This window comes from Genypterus blacodes, unplaced genomic scaffold (assembly GCF_046128005.1).
Source record: "Genypterus blacodes isolate CSIRO-AG114 ecotype Tasmania unplaced genomic scaffold, CSIRO-AGI_Gbla_v1 ptg000056l_1, whole genome shotgun sequence".
Taxonomy (NCBI): Eukaryota; Metazoa; Chordata; class Actinopteri; order Ophidiiformes; family Ophidiidae; genus Genypterus; species Genypterus blacodes.
The window spans coordinates 333,463-347,542 of record NW_027466868.1 but is presented as its reverse complement, the minus strand read 5'-3'; the positions used below and the strand labels follow the sequence as shown (position 1 = coordinate 347,542).

At 49.9% G+C, this 14,080-nt stretch overlaps 1 protein-coding gene across 6 annotated transcripts in view; it reads left to right on the top strand.

Annotated features, from left to right (window-relative positions):
• Window positions 1-14,080, top strand: part of LOC143002349 (R3H domain-containing protein 1-like) — a 37,610-nt gene that overhangs the window by 8,329 nt on the left and 15,201 nt on the right. For 4 of the 6 annotated variants that reach the window (XR_012963790.1, XM_076152409.1, XM_076152407.1 and 1 more), the window contains exons 2-10: window positions 128-273; window positions 3,214-3,412; window positions 7,741-7,830; window positions 10,532-10,655; window positions 11,930-12,008; window positions 12,115-12,174; window positions 12,916-13,056; window positions 13,172-13,280; window positions 13,602-13,697. Coding sequence is in view for 5 of the 6 variants with exons in the window: in XM_076152409.1 (XP_076008524.1) it covers window positions 3,254-3,412; window positions 7,741-7,830; window positions 10,532-10,655; window positions 11,930-12,008; window positions 12,115-12,174; window positions 12,916-13,056; window positions 13,172-13,280; window positions 13,602-13,697 (858 nt within the window). In the remaining variant the exon portion in view is untranslated. The remainder of the gene's footprint in view (window positions 1-127; window positions 274-3,213; window positions 3,413-7,740; window positions 7,831-10,531; window positions 10,656-11,929; window positions 12,009-12,114; window positions 12,175-12,915; window positions 13,057-13,171; window positions 13,281-13,601; window positions 13,698-14,080) is intronic. The other 2 variants (XM_076152410.1, XM_076152411.1) reach the window with 2 other exon arrangements.

The window sequence follows — 14,080 nt, the reverse complement described above, 5'->3', positions numbered from 1 at the left end:
CTGTGTCAGCCCCGCCCCTCCCCCTCCCCCTCCCCCTCTCCCTCTCCCTCTGCTGCCGCGCCTGACCTTCGACCTCTGTCTCATCAGGTGCGCAGTCCTCCTAACCCTCTGCTTTTCTCTGTGGCAGGTCAGCGAGGGTCGTGATGGTGTCGGAGGCCCCAGTTGCTGCCCACAGCGGCTGAAGCAGACATGGGTACAGAAGTCTCGGGTGGCATCGGTAGGCTCGGCCTCGTTGACTTCCTTCACCCCAACCTCCACTGGCTTTAACACCAAGTATGTGTATTTGTGTGATGTTTGATGTAATGTTGTATCTGGGAAAAGCAATGATCAGCACAGCAAAACTGATATTATTTAAAAGTGACACCATTTTTCGGTTAATTAAGTTCAACCAGGATCATTAACATTGTGTAGCATTCTGGAGATGTTTGGCATTCACTTAGCATGTCTTTTGGTCTGTGAATGGACATTTGTGGATTGGCAGGAGCCTCTTAAAGCTCCTTTTCGTTTACAAATATGTTCGCAAAGTGTTTCTCTCTGACCTTTCATCCTAAAACGTGTGTATTTGTTCATGGATCATAGTCCTGCAGTAACGTCCGGGTGCCTCCTCCCATCAGTTCACAGCTCACGCAACGTCAGGCTGAGCAGCTGAAGGGACGGTGTGGAGACTTAGTTTAAAGTAATAGACCTGGAATTCATGCCTCCTACTGATGAAATCAAATCTCTGAGCCCCATGAATTCCACCATTCGCCACAAGGGGCGCCACTCAGCTCGACTGCCAATCATGTGTCCTGTTCTCGGGTGGGAGGAGCTGTAGAGGCAGGGGGAAGGGGGAGGAGCTTCTTTAAATATTCAGAATCGTATTGCAAAAACTTTAACTTAAATTCTTCTTTTTTAATTTTAGAAAAAAAGGTGCACATTGTTATAATATTAACTTACTTAATTAGATTGAATTACCACAATATCCTGATGAGAGGAGCACTTCCATTTTTTTATGACTAAATGCTACATTTGGTATTAGCATCAGTATATCATTTTCTAAACAAAAGCCCAATTAAGATTTATTCTCACTTCTAGAGCGCATGATGGGTTTTTATTTTGTAATTTCTATAAATCTCGATCTGATCTCAGGCCACGGGGAAGTGATCCCATTAACTTAGACAAAATAATGTGGAAATGGATGATTAGCGGAGCGATTAGCGAGCACAGTTTGAGAGCGTCGTTGCATCCCGCGGCTTTTCACAAATCAGCTTCATTTTAAAAATCCCCCTTTAATATAATCTGTGCATATCAAATATCCAGCTCAGCAACATTAAGTGTCAAAAACACATCCAGCAGCTCAGATATACATTTTTCACGCTATATTACGTACATTCATTCTAATATCCACATGGGTTTGACACTTATGTCCATTCTCCGGAAAACTAAAATGAAATACAGATGTCATTGAAGAAATCTGTCATCACAGCGCAATATTGAGAAGTTATAAATGTTTAATAACAGGATGCTTTCCCTCACCCTCGTAATAAAGACCAATTTTCCACCCCGTATATTCCCACTCCCTTTTTCCTTAATGTAGCACTCGGGATGAAATGATGACGCATATTACTTATGCAGTCAAAACATCAGGGATTCTAAACAGGCACACGGCGCAATTACCACAGCCATGAGAGACGAGCCGGGGAAATTGAATGCATCAAAGTGAGGCCAAATTTAGCCTCCGCGGCCCCAGCCTCCGCGATAAAAAATGCGTTTGGGTGAATGAACGATCTGGCGGGGGACAAAACAGCCGTCCGTCACACGCACCCCGGCTCTTGAAAATATCCGTCCCAATATTGCGCCGCCGGAGAGGCTTCACTCATCAAAATGTCAGCGGGCCCGGGCTAAATATTCAGAGGCGTGCGCGGGACTCTGGAGCATTAAGCTGTTTTTCCTTCCAGAATGTAAAAATAATGTAAAGCAGCAGCAGTCGGAGCGGAGCAGCCGGCGTCGGCTTTTGTTTGCGACTCTGACAGGTCATTGAAATTCAGCGTTGGCCTCTCAGTCGCCCGGGCTACATTTTTGGCTAGCTGCTTAACCTCGCCAAGCGCTCACATTTGCCTGGCAGAGGAACTCAGGAGAGCGGGCGGATACCAGTAAAAGTTGATTACTCTGACAGAGAGGAATTGGACGCCACTACTTGTAAGAGTGCAGTGCCCGCTTGCTGCATCAGCTCTTTCCGGGCCGTGATAAACTGTCACACAGGAAAAACGGCGCCCATCTCTGGCCGGCAAATCCGTCCAGGGCGTCACGTGCGGATCCATTTTTCTTTCCTGATGTTCAAAGTGAATTTGATGAGCCCGTTTCTAATTAACCTATTAATCATAGTTTTCCATGTACCAGATGTCTGCCGCCCCTTCTCGTGTGTTGGTAAGTGTGTGCACGCGAGTGTGTTTCGCCGCGTGAGGCCTGACTACATAATTAGGGCGTATCAGCAGGATGGAAGTCGCACCGCGTCTCCTACACAGGGAGGTCGCGGCACAACATCATCTTCCCGCGGCGGATAGAGATCGGCAACAACATGCAGTCTTTGTCTCCCGAAACGTAAACAATTTCTGCTTGACTTAACCCCCCCCCCCCCCAAAAAAAAAGGCCGACATATGGATTCATTCAGACCTCATTAAATTAACCAACCAGAGACCTGCCTGCTGGAGCTTTTTGCAACTCGGATTTCCTGCACGTCTCCCGGCTGAGGGTCCCGGTCGCGCTCACACCCACGCGCAGATTTATTGACAACTTCAGCCTCAACTTTTTCCGCCTCTTACTGCTGAGGCGATGACTTAATGTATGGTGTTGTCAGTAATTCCAGTTTTTTCGAGGGGCCGGCCGCATACACAGATTCAATTTAAAACTCTCCCCCCGGACATGAATCAGATAAAAACACAATGAAGTATACTTTGCTGGATTTGAGATGATTCAGGATTTCTTTGCTGATAACAAATTATATTTCTCAGATCAAAACAGGTTCAGTATCGGGTAACTCGAATAATTGCACAGCGAGCCGGCGCTGTGTCTCGACTTTAGTGGCTGCAGGGGCTCGCAAGGGACGGCGGTCTACTTACAGCGCTCACTGTTTGGGATTAAAGAAAAGTGTGAACAAGGCTGCTAATTATGTACTTAAATGATTCCTTCGAGGAAAGTACGGTCAACAGCGATGTACATCTTCCTCTCTTCCAGGTTCTTCGTATTCGCCAGCACCTCCCAGTAAGATTTTGCGATGAGAATGTCCGACACGGTCGACGCTGAAACGATGAAGGTTTCCGAGGCCGGCGACACGGTACCACCTCCAAAAGACGCCAACGCCAAGTCTGAAGGTTCAGAGCAGAGCCAGACCAACAGAGACGAGCACAGCGGCGACAACAAGAGGGACGCACAGGTAAAGAGCTCCGCCTCAATGAATGAAGAATGTATATGGGTTAGGGTACAGCTGATGTCTCAATCAATCACTGAGAACAGCATAAGATTCTTTAGATTTAGAAAAGTGTCTGTTAAGTGCTGCATAATGGGGATCAGCCATTTGTGATGTAAATATAGTGCATATAACAACTTTACATTAAATATCTGATGCATTTTGTAGCCATAGTTAGTCTTGGTTAAACACGTCGCTGCTTCCTTCCTTTCTAAATTAATTCAATACATTATATATATACAGTATATACGTTGGATAATCCATTTAAGTGGGTGTCCTTGTCCACAGTCCTGGAGTGGCTGCTGTGTTAGAAGCTGTCGCTCAGGCACACACACACACACACACACACACACACACACACACACACACACACACACACACACACACACACACACACACACACACACACACACACACACACACACACACACACACACACACACACACACACACACACACACACACACACACACACACAGAAACCGGGCTCACTCGTCAAAATGTCATTTTTTCCGACGGGCAATGACAGAATCTCCTTTTGAACTTTTCCTCAACTCCTCTCATTGACATCTAATCAGTGCGGTTGGAGTAGTCAGCAACCTGACCGCAGCGAGGCGAGGACATATGACATCTCTCCCAGCAGTCCCACTCCTTTCCAAGCTCATCTCCATTAAAATTCAGTAACAGTCAACGTCAAACAGCCAAGCGCCCTGGGGATCCGCTGTCACCCGCGGCATCCAAGATGATCTCCCCTCTGCTTCGCCAGGCAAAATTATTCCTACACGGTAGAAAATCTGCACCGACTAAAATAATAATGCCAGGCTCAAGTCTGCCTCACCGCAGCCACGCAGTCGTCCAGTCATTCAGACACGACACTCTCGTCCTCAGAGCTGATAGAAAACTTCCCCGGGCGAGTGTGGAGGAGATCGTTCTGTCGTCAAGCTCGTCGGCACCGCAGCGCCGCGGTTTCCTCTATAGGAGATATTAAAGCTGCTGATCTAGTGGGGATTCAGGACAGATGAGATCAAATAAACTGCTAATTAATTAGGTCTCTGTGTCATTGTGAGGGATCGTCCTGGGACGAGACGGAAGGCGGGCTCGTAAAACAGAGCTTTTAGAAAGGAACCCTTGTTGAGTGTGTCCATGTGAGGAAGGAGCACTTCAGAGGGACGACGCAGATGTATGTGAACCACGGTCAAGTGCAGGAAAGGAGAAGGATTGGGTTTTTGGCCACAAACTAAAATTAGGATTCAGGCCAATCTTGCCTTGTTGGTTGGAGGCCTGGAAAGAGGGAGGGAGGGAGGGAGGGAGGGAGGGAGGGAGTCAGGCAGATAATCTGGAGCTCAAATCCTGGTTTATCTACCAACTTCCTGTCTCCGTTTCCCCCGTGGAACAGAATGACACCAGCATGGGGGCAGCCGCAGAGGAGAGAGGAGGCGAAACGGGGGAGGAAGAGAGCGGAGATGAGGTATAAGAGCAAGGAATCAAGGAGAGGCCGAACATAAAAGAGAAACATTGTGTTGGCGAAGGAAGGAAGGAAGGAAGGAAGGAAGGAAGGAAGGAAGGGGAGCAGAGGGGGAGATGGCAGGGAATTGATGGAAGAGGGAGAATGATTCACCTCCTTAACTCACTCCAGTGTTTGAAAAATGCCTTCCAATCACCGGCTCGCGTGGAAAACGCGGGTGATGGAGTGCGCGAGGTCAGAATAACTGGAAATTTTCTACATTTGACAGCTGTGCGGCGGCGGTAATTTAAACCAGCGCAGGCGGGGGGGGGGGACCCTCGCCGCCGCATCAAGATGTTCAGAGCGGAAGTCGGGGTTTAGGTGAGACACCTGGATAGAGTGGCCAATGGCACAACGGCGCTCAATGCGGAGCTGCAAGGTGTCGCTCTACACTCACAAACTGGATGGTGTGATGGAAAGAGATGGAACATTTTTGATGGACTTTTTTTCTCGACTGTCCTCTCATTAGCAGATTTGCCTGATTTGCAATTTTTCTTATTCAATGATTTCAGGTAAACGAGACCTTGCTTTGCTTTTCACATCCCGCCATCACGATCAGAACGTGGAATCAATACTCTATAGATCCTCACATGCTTGGCTCGTTCAGACATGCAGGAGAGTTTTCCTAACCCAGTTTGTGACTCTCAACTCGAGCGCAGCTCAGTGGAAACCCCACTTTTTGTCTTTCTCCCTTCTCTCGTCACCTTCTATCGACTTTAACGCGTTCGCTCCACCTCATTTTCTTGGCGACCTCTGAATATAGGATGCATGTCTTCCCCCCCCCACCCCCCCCGGGTCTCATTCTATTTCTTCTCCCCGGTCCCATCCCCGTGTTATTATGCGGCGCACACAGGGGGGCTCGGCGGCGCTGGCGGCGCTGAAGCTCCTGACCTTTTCCGCGCCGTGTTTTTGGGCCCGCTCGGAATTTTCGCCGGGGGGTTGGGAGACGACGAGGCTTATTCGGTGGCGAAGTGCAAGGGCGTCGCTTAAACGCCCCAAATGAACACCGTGGAGGGAAACGGAGGCGGTAGGACAGGAACGGGGACAAGAAGCGAGGGGGAGGGGGGAGGTGGAAGCACGGGGAGGGGGGAGGGGAGGGGGAGGTGAGCGTAAGGGGAAAGACTGGGTGACTTTGCCGCCATCTGCCTCCAGCTCTCCGGCTCCGTCCTCTGCGGCAGGACAGGTGGCTGCCGGCCGCCCTACTTCTGCTGACTTCAGCCCTTTCCCTTTCCCTCTCCCCCCCTCTTTCCCGTTCCTTTATCTCCTGCCGGCATTGTTCATTCCCCACCGGCCCCGCGCCGCTCAATTAGCCGGTGTAGCGGTGCGCTCACAGTCCCAGTGCTCCCCTCCTCCCCCCTTCGCACGTCCATATTACCTGATATAGAACGGACGGCGGCAGGTCACAGGCATCAGAGACGGGCCAATAGCGTCCATTTCATTATTTTTTTTATAGGCGTTATTTGGCCCTCGAGCTCAGCGAGGGAGGGGGGGGGGGCGGTTTGTCCTTTTGATTTTTAGAGGACAGGTGGGAAGGACGGAGGTACATGTGGCTGTGTGTGTGCACATGCATGTAGGGATTAGGAAGCAGAGGACTGGGCACCGTTACAATTTAGACTCAAACAGCCACTGCCAGGTTTCTCTTCCCTTCCCCTTCCACTCCTGTGCGTGCAACTGAGAGACCTTCTGTTTACACACACACACACACACACACACACACACACACACACACACACACACACACACACACACACACACACACACACACACACACACACACACACACACACACACACACACACACACACACACACACATATACAGTAAGCACACACAGCCACTAGCGCGTGAAGTACAGCGGCACCGAGCTGTCTCAAACCCCGGTGGATGGCTGGTCTCTCTCTGCTTTCTGCGTCTCACCCCGGTGCCCGGGTCTGATTCACTCGTTGGCTAAACGGACCCGGGAGCTTGGCTTTATGTGTTTGCGTGTAATGTGTGTGTGTGTGTGTGTGTATGTGTGTGGCGACACGACGCGGCTAGTTTTGGTAGCATATGCGCTGCAACAATTAATTAATTCTCCCATGGATGTAGCCGTGTTTCTTGTCATCTATAAGAAGTTCTGATTCCTCTCTGCATATTTCCGACACCTTTCTCACCTGTGCATGCTTGAGATCACATCTCTGACTTGAGCCAATTTCTGTGCTTTGTGTGTTGCTGACTCTCCTGTGCGCCTCTTCTTCTTCTTCTTCCTCCCCTCCCCCGCCCCACGGACAGCCTGTGAAATACTCCAAGGTACGACTCGTTTGACACGCATGTTTATGCAAGGACGCCGCCGTCGTCGCCTGTCTCGTGTGTTTGGACTGCGCTTGTTTGCTTGGATTACATTGGAAGCTTGTAGAGACGTTTTTTTCCGTGACTGAACACGAGGCCTCGTACGGAGAAATGTGTTGGGATGCTTCTGAAGTTTAGAGTTATGATGAGGAGAAGAGAATGTAAACGGTTGATAGTTGTGATGCTGCAGTGATGTTAATGTTCGCAACATGAGAAAGCTGAGGTGTGTGTGTGTGTGTACGAAGTTGCCAGGTGAAGTTAAAGGTTGAGTTCAGCGATGGGGGAACAGAATGTGAAGCTGAAGTTTTCGGCTTCATAGTTTGCTTGCCAAAATGGATTTTGCCTGCTGGCTGTTGTTGCTTTACATCGCCTTGCTTTTGGATGCGTGTAACCATGTGGGCGAGCGAGCGAGTATGTGTGGTTTCTAACTGTGCCCACCTGCCTGCACTCCCCCCCCTCCTAGCCCAACACCAGGCTAAAGCTGGTGCGGAGCCTGGCGGTGTGTGAAGAGTCCTTCCCCTCCCTTATTCCCGAGCCTTCAGCACCTCCTCAGGTAAAGACTCTTGACAACCAAAAGAAGGTTTTGTTTCATCCGCTCTTGTCATTCCTCACTCATCTGATCTGCCGCATCTTCATCTCACTGAGCCCCGTCTCACCCCTGACCCTCCGCTGCGGCGTCCTAATTCTTGAACGCTGTAGCAGCGGCCCGGGTACGGCTCGTGGCGTCGGAGCAGGCGGCCCTCCCGTGTTTTGGTTAGCAGCCGCGCCCCGACAGCTCCGTGATTAAATACCTGCCTGATGAAAACATCACATCATCAAGTGTGGAGCTCCAACAGTGAGCGGCTGCTAGTTTGCTAAATCAACTCTTCTCTTACACCGCATCTCTGGGCCAATCCCCCCCCCGATCAAACCTACTCTATTACATGCCACTCTGCACAGCTCCTGGGTTCACACACACACACACACACACACACACACACACACACACACATACACACACACACAGGTGCTGTCTGTTGGAAGCCTTTCAGCCAGTCAGCACCCAGCGCCATAACCAGAGGGCGGTGTTATTCCCACAACAGTCTCGCATCGTCTGCACTCACACGACGTCCTGTATTACTGCCATCAATCATGTCGGGGAAATTACAATTTCCACATGTCAGCTACAGAGAGCTGTGGAGCGCTCTAATTGAATACTCCTGATATTTCCCTCGCTACTGTTATTGGGGCCCGGAGTTCAGACTCGTCGTGAACAGAGCTCTGCGGCAATGTAACCTGGAGGAGGAGGAGGAGGGAGGTAAAAGCAATAAAGGAAGAAAAGAAACACATTAGTGGAGGACAGTGTGGAGTGTTGAGCTCTGATTTGCACTGGAATCAGAGCTGGAGATCGGGCCTGAACCCGACCCAAACCTGGAACCGGAGCGATGTGGGTTTGTGACCTGAACGTAATCTGGTGGGTCGAGTCCCAGCCCGACGCGGGGCAGAGAGTTTCGAGTATGAACCTCGTGTTGTGTTGGAATGGCCTCGAAACAGACCGGTACACAAACCTGTGCTGTGTGTGTGAGTGTGTGTGTTTCAATAGTTTGTTTGCATTGAACCTTTCTAATTGCGAAGGAAATGGCTGCAGTTCATATCATATCATGCAGGACACGTGTAGGAATTATAACAATAGCTATTAGTGTGTGATGGTGTCATGATCATGTGTCCGTAAGCATCATGTATGGATCTATAGGTGATCCTTGTAAACCGCTAGTCAGGCTGTCCAACCGTCTCCCCCCACGTCCCTGAAACGCTGCGTTCGCCCCTCGTTTTGTACGCGCGGCTGTCAATTCCACTCAATGGGTTGACAGTGGAGGGCCTCCGAGTGCGGGCTGCGGTTTTTGTCTCGGGCTGACAGAATGTTCATTACGTATTCAGAGGGCCGTCATTTCCACGCCGACTCGCCTTTATGTTGAGGTAAATGGGTGTCAGGACACAAATGAGGCGGCCCGCAACAGCTGCACATCAAACCGCCGCTGCTTCCACGCGGCGCCCAGGGCTTTATTAAGCAGCCACAACATCGGCAGAGAAATTCTTTCGCTTTGACACGGGGCACACACACACACACACACACACACACACACACACACACACACACACACACACACACACTCTCTCTCTCATACAGTCTCGTTCAGACAATTAGTCAGTCACGTATCTCATTAGCATATTGCGTTGTCGTTTATTTTCAGGGCGTCTTAACGCGGCGGGAGAGAAGTCGGGGTCTCATTATCTTTGCTTCGCAGCTGTTGCGAGGCCCAAACGTGTGACCTTTTGTTACGGGTTACCCCCCCCTCCTCACCCCCAAACACTCTGCCGACCCCAACACTCACTCGGTCCTTCATTCATTTTCTCACGCACACTCCCACCTCCCTCCCTCCCGCTGATGTAAGGTTTCCAGAGTTGTGTGTTGAATCCATTTACGAAGCTCGGGCGGCCCCTCGTCCTCCGTTTGAGCTTTTCCTTTTTAGCCCTCGTGGAATTGTTTGTGTGTGTGTGTGTGTGTGTGTCCATCATTTCTGATAGATTTCGCCGGCCACCTGACCAGATTACAACGCGGTCGATTTAAAGGGTTTTTACAGTCGGGGGGGATTACAGCCGAGTCGTCTTTCTGTCCAATTTTAAGGGATGAAAAATGCTGCGCTGTTAAATTCCGGGTTGGGGGTTCATGCATTATTCAGTCACTTCATAAAAAAAGCGAGCTAATCTGGCAGATTAATTGCCATAGCGATTTGGATTTCATGGATACAGGCGGGTTATTACCAGCAAAGGCCTGTTCGGGGTCTAACGGGTTCTGGCGATAAACCAGACGGGGTTATTAAAGTCTCTCAGAGTGGCCGTGTTTGCCCGCGCTAGGCCCTAATTAACCTAGAACCTCGGGCGAGATCATACGCGATGAAACGGCTCGAATTTAATGCCTCCTCTCCAAACGATGCCCCCCAAAAATGCTGACACGGAGCTCGATTGAACTGGTGTGTCCCACCCAGCCGAGCAGACCTTTTAAATCGTTTAAATCGAGGAGCGTGCAGCGACACAGGGCCCAGCGTTTAGCGGGTACACACACACACACACACACACACACACACACACACACACACACACACACACACACACACACACACACACACACACACACACACACACACACACACACACACACACACACACACACACACAGACAGGAGTTAGATTTCTTCCTTCTTCCCCCTGAACAGGATGGATTCCTCCTGCAGCCCTTTGAGAAGGACGAACGATCCACGCCGGTCCAAGCGGAGAAGGAGGACGGCTGCGACAAGGCAGACAAGCCCGAGAAGACGCAGAGAAAAATGCTCTCCAGAGGTGAGGCGGCGTGCAGAGATGCCTCCCCCCCCCCTCGCTTCCACAAAACAATGTCCTTATCCGGTGTTTTCCCTCTTTTGAATTTCCTCAAAAAACGTCCTTGCTGCCACTCTGATTTTCTTTCCTGCATTTTTAATGAATTTCTCGGTGTTTTCTGCCGGCGTGAATCACACCATCTGTTACACGCCGCTTTAAAAAAAACGATCTTTATCTTCACTCTTTATCTTAATTTGGTGCGAGTCTGAAGGTTATGAAGAGCCGATGACTGCAAAGGCAGATTCGTCACCGCGGTTACAGGAGCCCGGGCTGAAATATTTCCATTATCACCTTGGCTTCCTTTAGATCATAAACACCTGGGGCCTCATTTATAAACATTACATATGCGCCCCCCCCCCCCACCCCCGAAAAAAAAGAGCTTTAAAAAATGAATACTCACACAAAAACAGGAATATATATTTTCAGATTTGAGTGTGCAGATCACCCCTGAACCCCCCATAGAAACTTTTGATGACATTCTCCTGGTTGCCGATGAGAACCAGGCGCCATTGTGACGCGCCGAGCAGAGAGATCCACGCCATTCCGTCTAATTACCGCCCCCCCCTCAGATATGATATTTTCAGGCTCGGTGCCCTCGATTCCGTCCAGAAGCGATCCTCCCATTTTTTTACGCGATCTCATTATGGGCCGATAATTGGCGTGATTCGGTTAATTGCGGAAAACTCAAGGTGTGAAGCAATTATGCAGATTCCCACAGGCTGGTAAAGGTGTCTGCAGGCCCCTCCCCCCCTCCTGCCCCCCTTTTTATTTTTCTGGGAGCAACACCGCTGATGAGGCACAGGCTCCCAATTATAGAAACCAGACCCTCGCCAAGGGAGGGGGCTGCAACATGGCCCCCCCCCCCCAGCCTTTTGTCATCCGATTACAGCTCCATTTGACGATCATCTCGCCTCTCCCTTTGCGCAGCTCCTCCTCCCTCCTCCTCCTCTCCCTCACATGAATCTTTCTATTTTGGGGATTTATGATCTGACTTCCCCGTTTCCCCTCTGTGATAATGGAATGACGGGCTGATTAATTTGCGTATAAATATTTGCAACATACATTTCATTTTATGGTTGATTTTCTTTCCTATCACGTTAACGGGGTGGAACCTTTTTTTGGATTTCTGCTGATTTGTATGAGAGAAGTATACAGAGAAAACGAAGCTGAGGGAAGTTTTGGAATGTGGATCAGTTTGAGCGCCTGAACATCGCGCTCTTTCTCTCTCTCTTGGTCAGATTCCAGCCAAGACTACACTGATTCAACCGGCATCGATCTCCACGAGTTCCTGGTCAACACACTGAAAGGCAACCCCAGGTTTGCTACACACACACACACACACCTGAATTTGTCTCCTATGCTAGAACATTCCCCCTTTGTAGCTCAAAGTTCTGAACGTTAATGAATCTCTTTCCTCCTTCAGGGATCGAATCATGCTACTGAAGTTGGAGCAGGACATCTTAGACTTCATCAGCAATAACGAGTAAGAAACGATCACTGCTTCTTTGTTTGATGTGTGTGAGCCCTCAAAGCAGCCGTTTAGCCAAGCGCGAGATGTGAGATGTGCGCCTTGGATCGAGCCAAATCCCGTCTCTCTCAAAGAACGCGAAGCTGACGCCGCATGTGGAAAAATGGATTCCCATCAAGAGAACGGCTCTCCGATGAAAGCAAGCGCAGAAGGGGCCTTTCCAGTTTGAGATGGGCGGCCGCTCCGTGCTTCACAATTAAGACGCACAGCTGTTCGCTTCCCCCAGCTGTTTGAGTCGCGTGTGCCGCGCCCAGTTTTGAACGCGTTGCATCATTTTCAAATGGAATCTCTCAACTCTCTCTCCCCCTTCCAGCGCTTTGCTGCTGCATCAAAGTGGCTCCGGCGGTTTCGTTCCAGCGGAGCCGTTAGATACGACATCAAAAGTGACACGCGAGAACGCACAAACAAGTGTGTTAAGAATGGGGAGTGTGTGCGATAATTGGAATGAACGCAGACGGCAGGTTGACGGTCGGCTAGGCCTCGTGATGGAGACGACTAATGAAGATGTGTTTCTGCAGAATAGCAGCGGGTTTAAAGACTCAAAGTGCTTTGGAACATTTTATTTTATCACTTTAAGGGATAACAAACTCCTGGCTCTAATCAGATGTTATTTTGGGATTAAAATAGTGGAATTAGGTGATTAATAAAGCATTTCACTACATTTATGTGAAACCTCTTCGTTGATTCTCCCTCCAGCAGCCAGAAAAGGAAGTTCCCTCCCATGACGTCCTACCACAGGATGCTGCTGCACCGCGTGGCCGCCTACTTCGGCATGGACCACAACGTGGACCCCAGCGGGAAGTCGGTGGTGATCAACAAGACCACCAACACTAGAATGTGAGCGAGCAAAGTGGTGAATTCTGTTGGGTTCGCATACTTTACTGTCAGCCTCTTCTCCCAAGATGAAGCTGCCACTGAAAAATCTCTTTCCTTTCTTTCCCGTCACCGACAGACCCGATCAGAAATTCTCCGAGCACATCAAGGATGACGGGGCAGACGACTTTCAGAAACGCTACATCCTCAAACGAGACAACTCCAGCTTTGATCGCGACGACAGCATGGTAGGTGTCCCCCCACCAACCCACACACACACCCACACACACGCACACACAGACACACACCCAGAGCTGTCACGTTCAATTCTGACATGTTGGTAAGAGTGGGACAATCTGGCGTCCCTGACATAGCTGTTAAAGGAGTGTGTGTGTGTGTGTGTGTGTGTGTGTGTGTGTGTGTGTGTGTGTGTGTGTGTGTGTGTGTGTGTGTGTGTGTGTGTGTGTGTGTGTGTGTGTGTGTGTGTGTGTGTGTGTGTGTGTGTGTGTGTGTGTGTGTGTGTCTGTGTGCGTGCGTGCGTGCGTGCGCGCGTGCGCGTCCTTTTCCAGATTCGTATGCGTTTGAAGGCTGACAAGAGGAGCAAATCGATGGAGGAGCGGGAGGAGGAGTACCAGCGAGCCCGAGACAGAATATTTGCACATGATGTGAGCACTGTTTGTGTAGGCGGAGTGGGGATGTGGGTTGAGGAGGGGAGGGGAGGGGAGGGGAGAGGAGAGGAGAGGAGAGGAGGGGTGCAGGCATGTTGTCGTTATTCATGTGCAAATTCAGTCATTTTTGATGGGTTTTTTTACCACCAATTACTGCGGCTTTATGAGCGCATGAATGAGGTTTCTGTCAGGATTCTGAGCGGCGTCTTTGTGGCGAAGACAACCGCTTTGTGATTTTTGATTGATTAATTGATTGATTTCTTTGTAACGGCCCTAGAGTCAAATTCTCAATGGCATCAAGACGATCGGTTTTGTTGTAACGTAAACGCACAAAATGTAACGGCCAACGCTGCAAACAGAGAAGCAGGAAGATGTTTCAG